The sequence below is a fragment of the Oncorhynchus clarkii genome, chromosome 31 (assembly GCF_045791955.1).
Source record: "Oncorhynchus clarkii lewisi isolate Uvic-CL-2024 chromosome 31, UVic_Ocla_1.0, whole genome shotgun sequence".
NCBI classification, from domain to species: domain Eukaryota; kingdom Metazoa; phylum Chordata; class Actinopteri; order Salmoniformes; family Salmonidae; genus Oncorhynchus; species Oncorhynchus clarkii.
Window position 1 is genome coordinate 15,901,874 of NC_092177.1, and position 20,750 is coordinate 15,922,623.

The following is a 20,750-nucleotide window of genomic DNA, read 5'->3' on the forward strand; positions in this document are numbered from 1 at the left end:
GGGTGACTAGTGAGATATACCTGCTGTACATATCCCAACCAGAAGCCATGGATTACAGGCAACATCCGGACCGAGCTAAAGGCCAGAGCTGCCGCTTTCAAGGAGCAGGACACTAATCCGGACGCTATGCCCTCAAACGAACCATCAAACAGGCAAAGTGTCAATACAGGACTAAGATTGAATCCTACTACACCGGCTCTGACACTGGTCGGATGTGGTAGGGCTTGAAAACTATTACGGACTAGAAAGGAAAACCCAGCCGCGAGCTGCCCAGTGCCACGAGCCTACCAGACAAACTAAATGCCTTTTATTTGTATTTATTTTTAATTTATTTCACCTTTATTTAACCAGGTAGGCAAGTTGAGAACAAGTTCTCATTTACAATTGCGACCTGGCCAAAATAAAGCAAAGCAGTTCGACACATACAACAACACAGAGTTACACATGGAGTAAAACAAACATACAGACAGTAGAAAAATAAGTCTATATACGATGTGAGCAAATGAGGTGAGATAAGGGAGGTAAAGGCAAAAAAAAAGGCCATGTTGGCGAAGTAAATACAATATAGCAAGTAAAACACTGGAATGGTAGATTTGCAGTGGAAGAATGTGCAAAGTAGAAATAAAAATAAGGGGGTGCAAAGGAGCAAAATAAATAAATACAGTAGGGGAAGATATAGTTGTTTGGGCTAAATTATAGATGGGCTATGTACAGGTGCAGTAATCTGTGAGCTCTGACAGCTGGTGCTTAAAGATAGTGAGGGTGATAAGTGTTTCCAGTTTCAGAGATTTTTGTAGTTTGTTCCAGTCATTGGCAGCAGAGAACTGGAAGGAGAGGCGGCCAAAGGAAGAATTGGTTTTGGAGGTGACCAGAGAGATATACCTGCTGGAGTGCGTGCTACAGGTAGGTGCTGCTATGGTGACCAGCGAACTGAGATAAGGGGGGACTTGACCCAGCAGGGTCTTGTAGATGACCTGGAGCCAGTGGGTTTGGCGACGAGTATGAAGCAAAGGCCAGCCAACGAGAGCGTACAGGTCGCAGTGGTGGGTAGTATATGGGGCTTTGGTGACAAAACAGATGGTACGGTGATAGACTGCATCCAATTTATTGAGTAGGGTATTGGAGGCTATTTTGTAAATGACATCGCCAAAGTCGAGGATCGGTAGGATGGTCAGTTTTACGTATGGCAACTGCTTGGCATCTGACCTTAAGGCTCTACAGAGGGTATTGCGTACGGCCCAGAACTTCACTGGGGCCAAGCTTCCTGCCATCCAGGACCTATGTACTAGGCGGTGTCAGGGTAAGGCCCCAAAAATTGTCAAAGACTCCAGTCACCCAAATCATAGACTGTTCTTTCTGCAACCGCACGGCAAGCAGTACTGGAGCGCCAAGTCTAGGTCCAAAATGCTCCTTAACCTCTTCTACCCCCAAGACATAAGACTGCTGAACAATTAATCAAATGGCCACCTGGACTATCTACATTGAAATCCCCCTTTGTTCTTACACTGCTGCTACTCGCTGGTTATTATCTATGCATAGTCACTTTACCCCTACCTACTGTACATGTACAAATGACCTCGACTTACCTGTACCCCTGCACATTGACTCTCTACCGGTGTCCCCTGTATATAGCCTCGTTACTGTTATTTTATTGTGTTACTTTTTATTTTATTTTTTACTTTAGTTTATTTAGTAAATATTTTCTTAGCCTTATTTCTTGAACTGCATTGTTAAGGGCTTGTAACTAAGCATTTCATGGTAGGTCTACACCTGTTGTATTCGGCGCATGTGACAATATTGTAGATGAGAAATTATAGGAATAATGGTATATGGTCTACTGGGGATATATGTAATGGGGAATTGATAGACACTAACAATCAAATGCAAACAATTCACACAATGAAGTTATGAAGGGACGGCAGGTAGCCTAGTGGTTAGAGTGTTGGGCCAGTAACTAAATGGTTGCTAGATTGAATCCCTAAGCTGACAAGGTAAAAATCTGACGTTCTGCCCCTGAACAAGGCAGTTAACCCACTGTTCCTAGGCTGTCATTGTAAATAATATATTTTTCTTAACTGACTTGCCTAGGAAAATAAAGGTTAAAAAATTATAATAATTGAAACAAAGAATGTGCTCAAATTGGTGGAGAGAACGCATTCTGGAGAGAGATTAATGCTTGATCCGAAAATGTGGTCGAAGGCGCAGTATGGATGGTGTGACGCAATTGCAGAGCCTCTGGAGGCATGCAGAGGCCAAATTAAGTACAGCATTGCCATGCGCCTTTCAAATTTTGTAACAATGCGGAGAGCTCCATATAGCTCCGCATTGACATGATAAGTTGACAGTAGATGGGGGGCGGGAGGTCCTGTATGAACACAAACTCACTTCCTTGACAACTTCATTCACATCAACTTTGCTCAGCAGATCTGCGCTGCTCCGCAAAGCACAAGAAGTATGAATGCCCTGACTTCTGCAGAGGCCATATCACCGTAAATTCAGCGTGACCAATGCAGGGGTGGGATTGACCATGGAGCACCTTTCAGCCACACTCCCCTTCTTCTTGGACTGTGCCATCCCCCATCCTCTGCAATGGATTAAAGGCACTGCATGGCCAATCTGTTTTTATGGTGAGATGGCCTCTGCAGAAGTCAGGGCATTCATACTTCTTGTGCTTTGCAGCGCAGTGCAGAGCTGTTGTGAAGGAAACCAACTCATTTACCATTCATTACTACCTCACAAGTTCTACTCAATGCTTGTGTTTCACTACTTATTTATTACATATATGAATGGTAATTCAGGCTCTCAACTACTTTTTTGAAATCACCCACTGATATTTGTGTATGTTTTTTATTTCAGCGTTAAAACTAAAGGGAGACTTGTCAGAATCTGGCTATGGGATGTAAGGGGGGAAAGTGGGAGGGCAGAGCAACATGACAAAGACAGCCTACTTTACTATACTCAAGGGGAGGGAGAGACCAATAGCTAGACTTTGTTTTAAAGTTCTTGTTTTGGATCAAAATGGGGCTTAGGTGGTGGACGTGGCATGGGCGTGGCCAATTGTGCGCTCGCCCTCCTGTTGGCCGTGGTGACAAAATGTTGCTGTTTTAAAGAAAAGGTCTGCAATTCTACCTATTTTGCCATGTGGCGGAGATGCAATGTTGCAGCTTTAAAGCTAATTTCCTGCAATTCTACACATTTTGCCATGTGGCGGAGATACAATGTTGCAGCTTTAAAGCTAATTTACTGCAATTCTACACATTTTGCCGTGGCTTATGCTATTTGAGTGACTCAAACATTATAACAAAATGGACACATTATTAGCCTATCCAGTCCAAGTGCAAATACAAGGCACGGAAGGGCGAGTGGTCGAGAAGGCGAGTCTCAAGTCCGAGTCACCAATGGTCGAGTCCAAGTCGAGTCACAAGTACTCGGGACTCGAGTACTACAACACTGCTGATGACCATAACCAATATTGCCACAACCTACATGGATAATATTGTGATCGATGCTCTCATCTCCGTTCAACCCCTTCGGCATGCTGGACCTGTCTTGCTAATTCTTAGAGCTAGCAAACCCTCTTCAGAGATGATAAACAGCTCTCCTGATGCTGAAGCAGTGTGTGTGTCCCCTGTGTGTATACACACACACACACACACACAGACACACACACACACACACACACACACACACACACACACACATACACTTTCCGTGAGGTCTGATACCAAGCATGAGGTTTGATACCAACAGGCTCAGAGAGAATGTCTATCTACAAGCCATCAAAACTGGACTGACCACCTGCTCTGATTCTCCGCACCTTAGCACACATGCCCTTACTCACAAACAAGCACGCACGCACGCACGCACGCGCACACACACACACACACACACACACACACACACACACACACACACACACACACACACACACACACACACACACACACACACACACACACACACACACACATACACACACACACACACACAATCACACAGGTATACAGTACACTCACCCACACACAACTATATACATCAATGCCAGAGTCTTATTATGATTTCTAAATACTGCACAATTTAAACACTTGGACTATAAACTGTGCCTTCCTGTATTATACTGCTGCTAAAAGGTTCATTCTATTCTACTGAGCCTTTTACTGATGTTCCTATTCTTCTGTTTTATTATTTCTAGTATTTTGCATTGTGGTAGCGCTTAGCGATTAGTGCTTTTTGATGGTAGTGACTGTCTATTACTGCTTATCACTTATTAACCATCATTTATTCACATTACTTTACTTTAATACCTTATTTCAGTTGTTGTGTACTGTATATTACATTTATTTTATTTGATTATTGAATTCCAAGTCATCTAATCTCTATAGAGCTGCTGCCTCTGCTGTCTGACAAAACACTATTTTAGTAGTTCTTAAAAGTAAATCAGGCATACTTTTGACTGATGAATGCCAACTATCAATCACTTAGATAATGTATTTTCAGGTAGAGATACCTCATGAAGCAACTGCTCTCTATCCCTTTCGATTGCACATCTACTGTGTCTTCTCTCCCTCTCTGGTCTGTGAAAGAAGAAGGCACACAATGGATTATGGTCATTGCAGTTAAATGCGCCGTTTCCTGCTCTAACCTATATAGAATATTGGCCTGTTGGAAACTACTTACTCCCTACTACAATGAGGGAAAAAAGTATTTGATCTCCTGCTGATTTTGTACGTTTGCCCACTGACAAAGAAATGATCAGTCTATAATTTTAATGGCAGGTTTATTTGAACAGTGAGAGACAACAACAAAAAGTAACAACAAACAAATCCAGAAAAATGCATGTCAAAAATGTTATAAATTGATTTGCATTTTAATGGGGGAAAAAAGTATTTGACCCCTCTGCAAAACACGACTTAGTACTTGGTGGCAAAACCCTTGTTGGCTTTCACAGAGGTTTGCACACATCTCAGGAGGGATTTTGTCCCACTCCTCTTTGCAGATCTTTTCGCTGACGTTTGGCAACTCGAACCTTCAGATTTTCTATAGGATTAAGGTCTGGAGACTGGCTAGGCCACTCCAGGGCCTTAATGTGCTTCTTCTTGAGCCACTCCTTTGTTGCCTTGGCCGTGTGCTTTGGGTCATTGCCATGCTGGAATACCCATCCATGACCCATTTTCAATGCCCTGGCTGAGGGAAGGAGGTTCTCAACCAAGATTTAACAGTACATGGCCCCGTCCATCGTCCCTTTGATGCGGTGAAGTTGTCCTGTCCCCTTAGCAGAAAAACACCCCCAAAGAATAATGTTTTCACCTCCATGTTTGAAGGTGGGGATGGTGTTCTTGGGGTCATAGGCAGCATTCCGCCCCCTCCAAACACGGCGAGTTGAGTTGATGCCAAAGAGCTCCATTTTGGTTTCATCTGACCACAACACTTTCACCCAGTTGTCCTCTGAATCATTCAGATGTTCATTGGCAAACTTCAGACGGGCATGTATATGTGCTTTCTTGAGCAGAGGGACCTTGCGGGCGCTGCAGGATTTCAGTCCTTCCCGGCGTAGTGTGTTACCAATTGTTTTCTTGGTGACTATGGTCCCAGCTGCCTTGAGATCATTGACAAGATCCTCTTGTGTAGTTCTGGGCTGATTCCTCACCGTTCTCATGATCATTGCAACTCCACGAGGTGAGATCTTGCATGGAGCCCCAGGCCGAGGGAGATTGACAGTTCTTTTGTGTTTCTTCCATTTGCGAATAATCGCACCAACTGTTGTCACCTTCTCACCAAGCTGCTTGGCGATGGTCTTGTAGCCCATTCCAGCCTTGTGTAGGTCTAAAATCTTGTCCCTGACATCCTCTGAGAGCTCTTTGGTCTTGGCCATGGTGGAGAGTTTGGAATCTGAATGATTGATTGCTTCTGTGGACAGGTGTCTTTTATACAGGTAACAAACTGAGATTAGGAGCACTCCCTTTAAGAGTGTGCTCCTAATCTCAGATCATTACCCGTATAAAAGACACCTGGGAGCCCGAAATCTTTCTGATTGAGAGGGGGTCAAATACTTATTTCCCTCATTAAAATGCAAATCAATTTATAACATTTTTGACATGCGTTTTTCTGGATTTTTGTTGTTGTTATTCTGTCTCTCACTGTTCAAATAAACCTACCATTAAAATTATAGACTGATCATTTCTTTGTCAGTGGGCAAACGTACAAAATCAGCAGGGGATCAAATACTTTTTTCCCTCAGTGTACATCGCACAGTTCGGGCTTGATCTGATTTATCTCTAGAGAAATTGCGCATTGATTTCACAGAAAAAAACGAACTAAATGGAATTCAAATAATTGAACCATTTTTAAAACCAAAAAATAACTGAAATGCCAATTAATCGCTCTGCACTACATTGCCGAGATGGAAACAAGTAAGCATTTAGTTGGGAGTTGTATACCAGTGGCGGTCAGTGCTGTTCAAGATTAGGGAGCCTTGTTTCTTCTACAGGATATTGGATGACTGTCATTTATATTCCATTCACCCAGTTCAATGTAACAGTAATAGGTTTAGGCTGCTACATGATACTTTAATTTTCCCTGTACCCATCATGAGATCGCTACAACCTAGCCTACAAATGAACGTTTATAACGTAGGTCGAGAAACAAATTGGAGTAATCAAGGTGACAGACATTGACACATTCAATACCGTCTTGCCTGCATCTAGCTGATCTAGGCTGTAATCATTAGTCCAAAGGTTGCAAACAAGAGGTTCTATTGGACAGATTCAGCTAGGTTTATACACACACACTGTACTGTGTTTCACATACTGTTTGTCTGAGATAGACACTTACACCCTCCCTGGCTTGTTATATTGATTTGTGCTTACAGCATTAGTACTCACTTAGAATGGGAGGCATGTCCTCACGTTAACACACAGACAGACCATGTAGACCACACACACACACACACACACACACACACACACGCACACATACACACACACATACACACACACACACACACGCGCGTCTCCAGAACATGTTGATACACACACACAAATTGATAGGGAGTAGGTTCCTAAGGCTCGTAAATCTAGTCAGTAATAATAACACAGCTACTATGTATTCAGAGAGTATATTTAATAAACATCACTCTGCCTCATTATGTATTTATGTTGCTATTGATTCTTTCTAATATTCTGCCACTTTATTTGTACAGTATAATTTAACATACCCCACCACCACCTCCCACTAAAACACATACAGGATAAAAACATTTTCACTTTTACCAATCCATTTTTATTTGCATTTAAAAACAAACAAACTGAACCAAACAAGCAGTTCTCACCGTTTAGATTTACAAGTAGGACTTTATTCTTTGTGAAAAGCTGAGAGTATTTAAAAGAAAGGTTTCTAAGACCGTAAAGAGGGCTCTAGGTCTTTTCCCAGTGGAGTTCTGGATTGGATAAAGACATAAGGCTAATGAAGTGCATCATGGTTTATTAAAACCTATAGTCTATACATAACTCACTCTAACAATCTCTTTCTCTTTTCCTTCTCTCCCTCCTTTTCCCATCACTCCCTTCATTCTACTCTCCATGCCTTGTTTCTCGCTATGCATCCTGTGTGTGTGTGTGTGTGTGTGTGTGTGTGTGTGTGTGTGTGTGTGTGTGTGTGTGTGTGTGTGTGTGTGTGTGTGTGTGTGTGTGTGTGTGATTAGAGTGCAGCGATGCACAGTGCTGCAGTTTGGTTCATCCCTGATTTCTACAGAACTCTCTGCCCCCTACCTGTGACCTGTCTGTCTGTCTCTATGATGTACATAGAGATACTACGGAGCTATATAATGGGGAGCTATCATATAGTATAATAGCTCCATATAATGGTAGTTATTACAGCTATTACAGCTTGCTGTGTTCAGATGTTTGTGGGCTGAATGGGTACATCACTGTAAATGCAGGTCTTTTTCTACATCTTTCCTGATAGCAACCAATAGAAAATGCCTTTTACTTTGGGTTGATTTACGTAATTTGATTGGAGACATTTCTCTACGATGACATGCGATAAGCAAAATACTCTATCCTTTCATATATTCCTACCCTTTTCACCGTTTCCCTCTGCCATTAGTTATCTCTTTGCTCTCCCTCTTCACTCTCCACCTTCTCTCCCCCTTCTCTCCTCTCTCCCTCTCTTCCTCAATTATTGTCTCCCTCTTAACCTCTTTTCTCTTCCCCTCTCTCTCTCTCTCCCTCCTTCTCTCTCTCTCCCTCTCTCTCTTTCCCTCTCTCTCTCTCTCTCTCTCTGCCTCTCTCTCTCTCTGCCTCTCTCTCTCTCCTCTCTCTCTCTCTTTCTCCCTCTGCCTCTCTCTCTCTCTCCCTCTCTCTCTCTGCCTCTCTCTCTCTCTCTCTCTCTCTCTCTCTCTCTCTCTCTCTCTCTCTCTCTCTCTCTCTCTCTCTCTCTATTAGAGTCCAGGGGCAGGAGGTGGCGGGCACTTCGCTGCAGTAGGAGCCCCTTATCTGCTGTTATCAGAACTGTCACCTCCACTCAGCTGCAGTAGGAGCCCCTTATCTGCTGTTATCAGAACTGTCACCTCCACTCAGCTGCAGTAGGAGCCCCTTATCTGCTGTTATCAGAACTGTCACCTCCACTCAGCTGCAGTAGGAGCCCCTTATCTGCTGTTATCAGAACTGTCACCTCCACTCAGCTGCAGTAGGAGCCCCTTATCTGCTGTTATCAGAACAGCTCCACTCAGCTAGAACAACATTTTCATCTCTCTCTCCCTCTCTCTTTCTCTCTATTTCTCTTCTCTCTCTCTCTCTCTCTGTGTATTTCTCTCTCTCCCACTTGTTCAACTTGTAGAGAAAGGAATCTGAAAATCTACCTCTAAACTTTATCTCAACAAGTCAAAATACATTTCTATTTACTCCTCAGATACCCTAAAATATCATCAAACTATAATATTTATTTCGGGAAAGAAGTATGTTCAATAGGAAACCAATTTTAGCAGGTGCGTAATGTCTTCACGGCGCGCGCAAACACGAATTTCCAAGACTATGTCCCTTTACTAAAACTGATATTTCTTATTTGTTTTTGAAGTTACAAGCCTGAAACCAAGGCTTCTAATCTCCCTATATATATATATATATATATATATATATATATATTTATCTATCTCTCTTTCTTTGTCTCTCTCTATTTCTCTCTCTCTCTATTTCCCTCTCTCTATATATATATCTAGTTCTCTCTCTCTATAAATATCTCTCTCCATATCTCTCTCTCCCTCTCTATTTCCCTCTCTCTATATATATATCTAGTTCTCTCTCTCTATAAATATCTCTCTCCATATCTCTCTCTCCCTCTCTATTTCTCTCTCTCTATATATATATCTAGTTCTCTCTCTCTATAAATATCTCTCTCCATATCTCTCTCTCCCTCTCTATTTCTCTCTCTCTCTGATAGGAACATGTCTCTAAGATAGGAACATATATTTGTTTTGTCAGTCAGTGATGATGAGTTGTTGTTTGTAGGTTGTTAATGACTAGTTCCATCAAACCCTTACCTGTGTGTCTACACAGCGTAAACATAGTATTTAGTAGTATTGCCATCTACACAAGTGCTTCTTTCTGGTATATATTTGCCTATATCATCTACCTAGGCCTAAACCTCCACCTCAAACTACTAACATGGTTTTATGGAATAGAAGGAAGAGTGTAGTAGCTGTAAAGACCTCAAAACATTTAAACATGAGTCATGGGTCAATACCCAGCATGGTACGACTTGACTGGCACTTCTGTCACCTAGCTAACATGTATGTCTGGTTGCCCTTTGGGGACACAGCACCCCAAGCCAGTCAGCTAAGTAACAGACCAATAAGATTCAGAGCAGAACTGAGGAGGCACAGAGGATACTTTGGAACCAAGAAGACCAACCAACCAACCAACCGCCTGCTAGAACCGTATCCTTAGAACAGCGTCCAAACGGTGGGGGTGGGAGAAGTGTGTCTTAGATGATGTCATCACGTGTAGGTGTAGTCTATATCCGGGATCATCCCTTGCTCCCGGTAACCCCGGTTGGTCCCGTAGCCCGCCGTGTGACCCAGTTGGGTGATGATGCCGTTGTGACTCTGGTTGCTCCGGTAGGTGCCGTTACCATGCGATGAGGGGAAGATGGTGTGCACGTAGGTCACATCTTCCCCACCTTTGGGTTGCAGGGGCTGATGGGTCATCATGGGCGTCATAGCCAAGCCGGGGCTCCTGATCTCCAGGATGGAGGTGTCCTTCTTAGTGCCCGACTCCACGTAGTCATCGTATGGCTTCCCCATTCCGACCCCGCGCTGTCCTCGGACCCCATAGGAGTCTGTTTCCCCGGAGACATACCCGGCGCGCTGGCCGTACCAGCAGAAGATGCCGAAGATGAGTATGAGGGAGACCAGGGCTGTGGCTCCGCCAATGATCTCGGCCAGGGGGAGGGCTGCCATCTCTGTGTCTGAGTCATCACCCCCGTCTCCCCCCTCGGGGCGTAGAGCCTCCCCCGTCTCTATCTGAGCGCAGACGGGGGTCTGGTCTGTTGTGTCCTTTTCCTTCTGCTGTCCTCTCTGTGACCCTCCAGAGTGGGAGGAGGTGGAGCGCAGGGGGAGCAGGCAGACGAGGTAGTGTGATCGTGGCGTGAGCTGGGTCAGTAGGTACTGCTGTCTCTCCCCGGGGACCAGCGTCTCTGTGATGGAACCCAGAGCGGCGCTGCTGCCCAGCCTCAGCCACGACAGCCGGAAGGAGGGCGCTGGCTGTGGGCACAGCCACGTCACCTGCACGCTGTCCGCAGACAGGGGCTTCACCGTGAGTTCTAGAGCGTTGTGTGAGGCTTGCCCTCCCGCCTCTCCTCCTCCCGGTGGCATCACCAGGCCTGGCCGCATGGCCCTGAGGGTAAACATAGAGCCCTGGCTGGGGGGGGAGGTGGTGGTAGTACTAGAGACAGTGTTCACCCCTCCTGGTGGGCCTTCACACTGGTCCATGAGCCCAGAGAGGTCCCTGAGGGCCTGGCCTCGAACCACCTCCGGCCCGTGGCAGGTCAAGCCCCGTACTGTCACTGCTGCCCCTCGGCCATACAGCCAGGCGTGGAGCCAGAGCAGGTTGCAGCCACAGTACCAGGGGTTCCCCCGGAGCAGCAACAGCTCTAGGCCGTCCGTGTCCCTCAGCAGCCCCCGGGGCAGAGTGGTCAGGTTGTTCCCTGCAGGGATGGAAATGGAGTAGTTCACTACAGTTACTCTGCAATATACAGGCTGCCTTTTAGTCTACAGTGCAGAAACTCAGCAATGTAAAATCTTAGGATTTTAGCTATGGAAATTATGGGACAATGGAAACTCTGTTCCATTGCGTTTCCCCCTACTACCTCCCACCCCTCCAAATTCCACCCCCGGCTGGTTACCTGACAGGTCCAGCCTCTGCAGCCTCCTCATCCCGTCCAGGGTCCCCCGGGGCATGTGGATCAGCCCGTTGTCCTGCAGGTGCAGCCTTAGCAAGTGTGTGCTGGGAAGGTTGATGGGCGGGGCCTGCAGAGCATTGCGGACCAGCGACAGCTCCGTGAGGTTGGCCAGGCGGGAGAAGGTGTCATCGGCGATGCGGGTGTTGGCCAGGAGATTCCCGTCCAGGACCAGGCGTCTCAGTGAGGCCAGGCCCCGGAAGGCGTGGGTGGGGATGGTGTTGATGCGGTTGTCGTCTAACCTCAGCTCCTCTAAAGAAGCCGGGAGGCCGGCTGGGATGCTGGACAGGTGGTTCCGGGAGAGGAAGAGTAACCTCAGCCGCGGCGTGCCGGAGAAGGCCCGCTCTTGAATGCTCACCGTGGAGATGGAGTTGTCGTCCAGGTGTAGCCTCTCTAGCAACGGTAACCTGGCCAACACCGTGCGCGGCAACGTCCGAATGTTGTTGTCCTGCAGGTGTAGTTCCCGTAGCGACGGCGGCAGGTGTATAGGAAACTCGTCTAGTTGGTTGGCGTAAAGGTAGACCACACGGATGCTACTGCTGCGCTCTAACGATGGCGGCAGGCCGGAGTTGGCCAACCGGTTGCTCTGTAAGTAGAGAACAGTAGCCGTTAACGGTAGAGGAGGGATCATGCTCAGGCTCCGGTCGTTACAGTAGACAAAGCCTTCGTCACACCGGCACACCAACGGGCACAGGAAGTCTTCCTCGCCCTCCTCCATGGCAACTGCTGCCGCCGCCAACTCCAGCATCTCAGCCAGTAGAGTCAGGCACAGGAGGAGCAGGAAGAGCCAATCACGGAGCTCTGCCAGACTCTCGGCAGCCATAGTCCCGGCCTCTGTGTGAGAGAGAGAGAGAGAGAGGGAGAGAGGGAGAGAGAGAGAGTTCATGAGTTTCGAAAGTCCTTGTACTTCAGGAAAGAGAAAGAATGAGAGTTACAGGTAATTTCTATTCCAATGTCCTTCAAATTCTTATGTTTTGTAAATGTGTTTTCTTCTTCAAGTTTTACTGATGTGATGTTTTTTGGACAAAGAAAGTGCTTGAGATAGTGTATGAATAGTCCCTGGGCCCAACTTAAGTGAAGCTGTCAGGATAATATTGGTCACTCCTACCAACCAGAAGCTGTCAGGATAATATGGGTCACTCCTACCAACCAGAAGCTGTCAGGATAATATGGGTCACTCCTACCAACCAGAAGCTGTCAGGATAATATGGGTCACTCCTACCAACCAGAAGCTGTCAGGATAATATGGGTCACTCCTACCAACCAGAAGCTGTCAGGATAATATGGGTCACTCCTACCAACCAGAAGCTGTCAGGATAATATGGGCAGACCCGGCGCCAGAAGCTGTCAGGATAATATGGGCAGACCCGGCACCAGAAGCTGTCAGGATAATATGGGTCACTCCTACCAACCAGAAGCTGTCAGGATAATATGGGTCACTCCTACCAACCAGAAGCTGTCAGGATAATATGGGTCACTCCTACCAACCAGAAGCTGTCAGGATAATATGGGTCACTCCTACCAACCAGAAGCTGTCAGGATAATATGGGCAGACCCGGCGCCAGAAGCTGTCAGGATAATATGGGTCACTCCTACCAACCAGAAGCTGTCAGGATAATATGGGTCACTCCTACCAACCAGAAGCTGTCAGGATAATATGGGCAGACCCGGCGCCAGAAGCTGTCAGGATAATATGGGTCACTCCTACCAACCAGAAGCTGTCAGGATAATATGGGCAGACCCGGCGCCAGAAGCTGTCAGGATAATATGGGCAGACCCGGCGCCAGAAGCTGTCAGGATAATATGGGTCACTCCTACCAACCAGAAGCTGTCAGGATAATATGGGCAGACCCGGCGCCAGAAGCTGTCAGGATAATATGGGTCACTCCTACCAACCAGAAGCTGTCAGGATAATATGGGTCACTCCTACCAACCAGAAGCTGTCAGGATAATATGGGCAGACCCGGCGCCAGAAGCTGTCAGGATAATATGGGTCACTCCTACCAACCAGAAGCTGTCAGGATAATATGGGCAGACCCGGCGCCAGAAGCTGTCAGGATAATATGGGCAGACCCAGCGCCAGAAGCTGTCAGGATAATATGGGTCACTCCTACCAACCAGAAGCTGTCAGGATAATATGGGCAGACCCGGCGCCAGAAGCTGTCAGGATAATATGGGTCACTCCTACCAACCAGAAGCTGTCAGGATAATATGGGTCACTCCTACCAACCAGAAGCTGTCAGGATAATATGGGCAGACCCGGCGCCAGAAGCTGTCAGGATAATATGGGTCACTCCTACCAACCAGAAGCTGTCAGGATAATATGGGCAGACCCGGCGCCAGAAGCTGTCAGGATAATATGGGCAGACCCGGCGCCAGAAGCTGTCAGGATAATATGGGCAGACCCGGCACCAGAACGAATCTGTTGGACCGGCATTTGATTTCCAGAGGCGGGCCCATTTTTGGACCTCCTATCTGTGCACTTACATGCATTTTTTAAATTGGTGTAATAGTAAAGACCATAGCTTCAAGTTTGGGGAAGTTTACAATTCATCCTACCATTTCTACCGATCTGCGTGCCAGTTATGAATATTTATATATGCACATTTTCGTGGAACAGTTTAATTTCAATAATAAAGTGTTTTGTTTCTCAAAATCGATGTCACGTGGTTAATCATAAAAATCTGAAGTAAAATGATACAAATCTAAAAGTTAAAATTTGACTATGGCGAGAGCACTAGCCCCTGCAACATGGACACATTGATACACTGTAGTCCATTGGCGAGCATAGAACTCAGAGATAGCCTATAGGCCAATGCAGCAGTAGGCCTATAACTTCCACCATCAACTAAGTGTAATACAGTACATTCGGAAAGTATTCAGACCCCTTTCGTTACGTTACAGCCGTATTCTAAAATAGTTTAAATGTTTTTTTTCCCTCATCAATATACCCCATAATGACAAAGCAAAAACAGTTTTTTAGAAATGTTTGCTACATGTTAGTTTCTGTGTTATAGCTTGTGTATTTGAGTGTGTGTTTCAGGAGACGGTTTCCTGAATTCTCCTCAAGCAGCTGATTGGTCGACTCCATGGCTAATTGGAGAGCTGACCCCGCCCCCTCGTCAAGACGCAGCTGTCTCCAATTACCCATTCCTTCTGAAGCTATATAAAAGCCAGTGTTCTGTTCAGAAGAGAGATCATTGCTGGGAGGAGATAGCAGAGAGATTGATTGTGATATAGATCATTGCTGAGAGAGGAGGTTGATGGCTGAGGGGTATAGCATGTTGGTCGTTAGTATGTACTATGTTAGTTGTTGTTGGTAGCAGCTTTGGTATGTTCTGTGTTTGTTGCTTTGTCAGCGCTTCTTTAATGGCCTGAGTTAGTTTTTTCTCAGTTTTATTGTGAAGTGGATAGCTTAATATTCTGTGTCATTTGTTCCCAGGGGGGAAGGGGAAGGCACCTAGGGAGTGCTTAGGCAAGAGGCCCGCGGGCATACATATGCCCGTAGTATATTCACTGTCTAGGCACACTAGGTAAGACCTGGGCGGACCACCCCCTGTATTTTGGTTAGGGCACCAGGTGGTGCTAAATTAGGTAAGTAGTGGTTAGGCAGGTTAGATAGGAGCTGGGGCTTTGATATTTACTTTGGTTCCATCCAGACCCTTTTCCCCATATTACCGTGTAAAGGAATAAAGTCCTTGTAAACGGTACCACATTCTGCCTTTTGTCATCCTTACTTACGCCTACAGTCCATACCCCTTTCCCTTCGCGGGGAGTTGAGTTGTAGCAGGTTGTTGCGTTTTCACACAGATTTTAGACGCAACTCAATCAGCCACGTGCAGTACCCAAATGACAGGCTTCCCACACGTCTGATTTGAAACAATCCACAGCAAAACATTTATAGAAGCTAATGATCCTCTGAGGCTAAGTCAGGCTCCCTGGTGCAGTATTTTGAATGATTTCATTTAGAAAGGAGTAATTATATAATTTTGGCGAAACATCAATTTACTTTAGAGCAATCCTGCCAACTTTCCTTTCCAATTTGCAAGAGGTTGAAACCAAATATCTGTATAATGACGAGATGCTCATGTCTCCACCCTAACAATTGGAGTCTTTGTTGCAAAGATGGGAAGGCAGGCAACAAGCTTATGTCTGCCTATTATTCCCATAGAAACGCATTGGGTTTATGCTGGACAGCTTTTGGTGAGAGTGAGCCCTCTCACTTCGCCTCTTCCCCTCTGCTTAAACTACTGTATATCACCGGAGAAAGCATCCGACCGAGCGAAACCACGCCCCTCTACATGTAGCCCATGTATCTGATGCTTTCAGGACAGAAATAGTATGACAGGACATATGCATCAGATACATGGTCTACACAGTGGGTGAGGGACCGACATTGAGGGGAAGTGAATAGTGTGAGAGGAACACAAAGAGATTGGAGAACGTTTAACGAGAAGAACTGGAGAGATAAAATGAGTGAAAGGATTTTAGATTTTTTTTACCTGCTAGAGTCCATTGACACACCGGTGTGTCAATCTAAGTAAGATAATACAATTCCCATCAAAATTCGTCAGTTTAAGCAAGAGATATCTGTTTTTTGCATTGCATGTGTCTCAATCTACCGCATCCGCCGATATCACACTTCCCATCTGCAGTGAAAGGTGGCAGAGCTAGAGCAATGTTTGTCAGACCATGAGACTTCCCATCTGCGGTGAAAGGTGGCAGAGCTAGAGCAGTGTTTGTTAGACCATGAGACTTCCCGATCGGTCTGAACGGTTTGACAAACTATTATGACCACTCTATTGAAAGGGGAGACACTCACGAACACGATGATGATATCCGTTTTGCTTTACGATCTCCACAAGTGTCACGGAACTTGTCTGGTACCAGTAGTTTTGTGCCTACCCAAAAAGGGTCTAAATATGTGTGTGGGGGGGGGGGGGGGGGTCTGGAGCTTTCTTATATTTCCTAGATATAGGACAAGCACTTTTTGCCATTTATGAATGTGTTGTTATTCAATATGTTTCTCTTAGCTATAGTAGTAAATGCCAAACTCAATATTTGATACAATTATTTTTGCATATATTTTTTGATACCTTAAGGGGTCCTAAAATTCCAAGTCAAATAGCTAAATGATCCATAGTATGACCTTCTAAAAGAAAAATCCATATGTCAGATTAGAACCCCCCCACCCCCCCTCCCACACACAACAGTTTAGACTTTGAAGAATTAAATTCTAATGATGGGGGGGGGGGATCAGATTAGACTAGGTAATACCGGTGATGTTGATATTCTGTAAAACGTCTTTCTTTAAATGCACTGTTGGTAACCCCAGTCAGAAACTACCCCCCCCCACCCCCACCCCCCCCCACCCTGGATAAATTTGAATAAATCCACAATTGATTCGAATACAGTCTCGTTATTGAAGTCTGGGAGGCAACGTAACTGTGACTTGGGATTTGGAAAAACCACAAACATTCACTCACCACAAACTGACATGTACTGTATTATGCATGCTGTCTCTCAGTGTGTCTGTGTGTCTGTGTGTCTGCGGTTATTGTTCTCCAAATGTGGTATACATTATTCAGTGAAGATCTTCTGAATTCCCAATAAATATTGAAGTTTGTATTTTACATATCCATTAAAAACATATATTTTTTTACATTTATACATTCCTCGGTTTACATTTCGCTTGTCTGTTGGTGTTGAATCTTTGAGAGCGCCATCAATTTACAATTCAGATAAACAAAAAGGAATGTCAGTGGCGTTTTAGAGTATACTATTTATATGACACCAAGAAATGTGATTATACATTATTGTATACAGTGCAGTATATTCTAGGGGTTTCAGACTTGGACATGTGTTCTCCCATCCTCTGAAATGCTTGACATGATTTGACAGTACATTTGATAAACAAATGCTCTGCAGGCAAGATTTTCCTTTTGTTAAATTGTGTGTGTGTGTGTGTGTGTTCTCACTCTCAGGACAACATGCAAAATTGCCCCTCGGCTCCAGTCAAAATACATGCAAAGCAAACAAGAGATGGACAGACTGAGAGAAGAAGATGAGGCTGACTCTGGCAATGGGTTGTGAGATAAAGAGTCAGCATTGAGTCAATTGGTTTTAAAAGGACCATCATTAACAATGATGTACTGCTGCTGTGTATCTGGTGATGTCTTCATATGGACGTCCCGTCTCAGGGCCTTGTGGAGGAGTTTTGGCTGGATTATGATAATGATGGATAAAGTTCTATCCTGAATAAAGACTGGATCTTGATGTGTTTCAGAGTGGATCTATTTTTAGCCCAAAACAGATGACTTCTAAGGACTGCCTATGCCAGTGTTCACCCAACAGGGACAGTTAGGAAGAGTGAGTGAGTGAGAGAGTGAGTGAGAGAGAAGAACATAAGGGAGAGTGTCAAGGTGGAGGATATTTTTTGGGGGGCGTGTCCCCACTATGAATATCAAATAGCATGTACCTTTCTGCGACACCCGCCTCTTTCCTTTCATGATCATACCTTTTGGATAAGGTGTGTGTCTCAGCACCAGACTCGCCTTTACACATTTCCTCTCAATGATTTTACATTTTTCGTTCTTCCTTCTCTTTTCCCTGAGCCTTCTTTCTTCCTGAGCTCATCTCTCTATCTGAGCATCTCTCTTCCTGAGCTCATCTCTCTATTTGAGCATCTCTCTTCCTGAGCTCATCTCTCTATCTGAGCATCTCTCTATCTGAGCATCTCTCTTCCTGAGCTCATCTCTCTATTTGAGCCATCTCTCTTCCTGAGCTCATCTCTCTATCTGAGCATCTCTCTTCCTGAGCTCATCTCTCTATTTGAGCCATCTCTCTTCCTGAGCTCATCTCTCTATCTGAGCATCTCTCTTCCTGAGCTCATCTTTCTATCTGAGCATCTCTCTTCCTGAGCTCATCTCTCTATTTGAGCCATCTCTCTTCCTGAGCTCATCTCTCTATCTGAGCAACTCTCTTCCTGAGCTCATCTCTCTATTTGAGCCATCTCTCTTCCTGAGCTCATCTCCCTATTTGAGCATCTCTCTTCCTGAGCTCATCTCTCTATCTGAGCATCTCTCTTCCTGAGCTCATCTCTCTATCTGAGCGTCTCTCTTCCTGAGCTCATCTCTCTACCTTCACTCCATCTTTCATATCAACCCTTCCTCACTCTTGTGTTTGTGTACATAACTGTCCATGTAGTTATTTCTGCCATACCTCTCTCTCCACCCCCCCCCCTCTCTCTCACTCTCCATCTCTCTCCACCCCCCTCTCCATCTCTGCCTCTCTCCTTGGATAATCTATTTCATCTGTACAGCTCCTCAGCCTTTTGTTTCTTTATTCACTCACTCCATTCCTTCACACTTAGATTGGATCAATCAGATTGGATCAATCAGATCCCAGCTCTCTCCTCCTCCAATCGCCCTCTCCTCTCCTCCCTAGTGAGTTTGTTTTCATTTCTGTCGTTTAATTTGGATCCTATTCTTACTACCTCACTCACTGCTGTTTTCTCTGAGGCATCGCTCTAAGCATTTCAAAACATTTTTTGAAATGACACAAACGATCTGTATTTCTCAGTAGAATATAGAGAAATTATATGGCAGGTTATGTTTTAAGATATTTCAGAGCAACATGTTGAACCTCAAATCTCTAAAGATGATGTTTGAGAAACCTGTTAAACTTACCCTCTCAGTGCTGAGTCTCTCTTTGCCTTCTGTCTTCTTCTGTCTGTTCCACAGCTGAAGGGGCTGTTTGTGTGTGTGTGACAAGTCAGTGTGTGTGCGCGCGCGTACGTGTGTGTGATGACAGTTCCGGTCCACTCTGTCCGTAGTAGTTCAGAGGTTCAGTCAGTTCCTTCTGAGCCACCGTACTTCCTGTGGCATTGGTGAGCGATGAAGATGACGATGATGATGTTTGCAGCCTATAGGTTTCCAGTGAAGCAGCATGGGAGAGGAGGAAGGCACAGGGAGCAGCATGGCCTAGCTAGCCTAACAGCCTACAGCCTCCAGCCCCATCCAGAGTAGCATCTGACAACTCAGTCAGTCTACAGGAGAGTCAGTCTTCAAGGCCTCTCTGCTGGTTGGTTTATGTTGTCTTCATGTTGATTTACATATGTCCAGATGGTCATCCAGTCAGTCTGTGTGTGTCTGTATAGATTGAACCAGCTGGGGGGAATAGAGAACGTTACACACCTCAGAGATTAGAAGAGGTTAGAGACTGTGGATGAGGTGGAGGAGGAGGAGGAGGTGGAGGAGGAGGTGGTGGAGGAGGAGGAGGTGGTGGAGGAGGAGGAGGACGTGGTGGAGGAGGAGGAGGACAAGGAGGTGGTGGTGGGATGGGAGGTCACAGGAGTCTGGGCCACTTGTTATCCTTCACTTTGAGGATTATAATGAATAATCTCTTATTAAAGCCTATAGTGACACTGCTCGCTATCCACCCAGACACCTTTTCTCTCCTCAAATTTTCGGGGATTAGTGTCTAAAGTTGATATTGCTTTATAATTGGCCAGTGTGAACTGCTCAATTTCTGCTGCGGGCCACATGTGTGTGAGATCATTTTTACGTGTGTGTGTGTCGTGTGAGAATGTTTGTGTGTTGTCTGTGGGTTTGTCAGCCTCAGTTCTTCAGCTTGTTGGTGGAAGGAGCGATGTCCTCCCTCTGTCTCAGTGGTACTTGCCCCAGCGGCACAGCCTGACTAGTCTGACGTAGTGCCCCCCTGTGGGGAGAACAGAGGCGGCAGTTAGCTAGGACTCACACACACACACACACACACACACACACACACACACACACACAGAGTGAGTTAAAGTGATTTCCACTGCTTCCCTCTCAGTGAAGGGAGGTAATCTACAGCAGTGTCCCAAATGGCACCCCAAGGCTCTGGTCAAAAGTAGTGTCCTACAGTATGTAGGGAATAGGGTGCCATTTGGGACACAACCATTCACTACTTTATCTATGAGTCAACTGTATAACAGCAGAGAAGGTTCCAGAAGAACCATAATAATGTGTTTGCTTAATATGAATGCTCAAGTCTAACCATGCTCAAGTTAATCTTCAAAGGATAGACACTCCAGCTTCAGTAACTCGACAGTTATGTTTGGCAAGGTTAAGTGTCTAGGAGTAAAGCACTGTTCTTCAGCCCTAGAAATGAGGATCCACAGGGACTGCAGGCTTTCATTCCAACTAAGTGTTAACACATCCAATAGAGTTATTCAACTACACAACAAGACTTCAATTTGTTGAATCAGTTATGTTAGTAATGGTCTGGAACAAAATCCTGCACACCCCAAGGACCAG

The 20,750-nt window shown here is 45.4% G+C and overlaps 1 protein-coding gene across 1 annotated transcript; it reads right to left on the minus strand.

Moving 5' to 3' along the window:
• Positions 1–9,396: 9,396 nt before the first annotated feature.
• Positions 9,397–19,633, minus strand: LOC139390932 (leucine-rich repeat transmembrane protein FLRT1-like). Its single transcript, XM_071138332.1, has 3 exons — positions 19,140–19,633; positions 11,398–12,285; positions 9,397–11,199 (listed from the first exon to the last, which is right to left on the minus strand). The coding sequence occupies exons 2-3, from the start codon at positions 12,272–12,274 to the stop codon at positions 9,992–9,994; spliced, it is 2,085 nt and encodes a 694-aa protein (XP_070994433.1). The 5' UTR covers positions 12,275–12,285; positions 19,140–19,633; the 3' UTR covers positions 9,397–9,991.
• Positions 19,634–20,750: the final 1,117 nt, after the last annotated feature.

What these genes read in the sequence shown, in the direction of transcription:
- LOC139390932 (XM_071138332.1), bottom strand. Translation starts at nt 12,274, where the DNA reads ATGGCTGCCGAGAGTCTGGCAGAGCTCCGTGATTGGCTCTTCCTGCTC. An exon ending in GCAGAGGCTGGACCTGTCAG is followed by an intron (nt 11,200 to 11,397) that starts GTAACCAGCCGG and finishes CCATCCCTGCAG; the next exon opens with GGAACAACCTGACCACTCTG.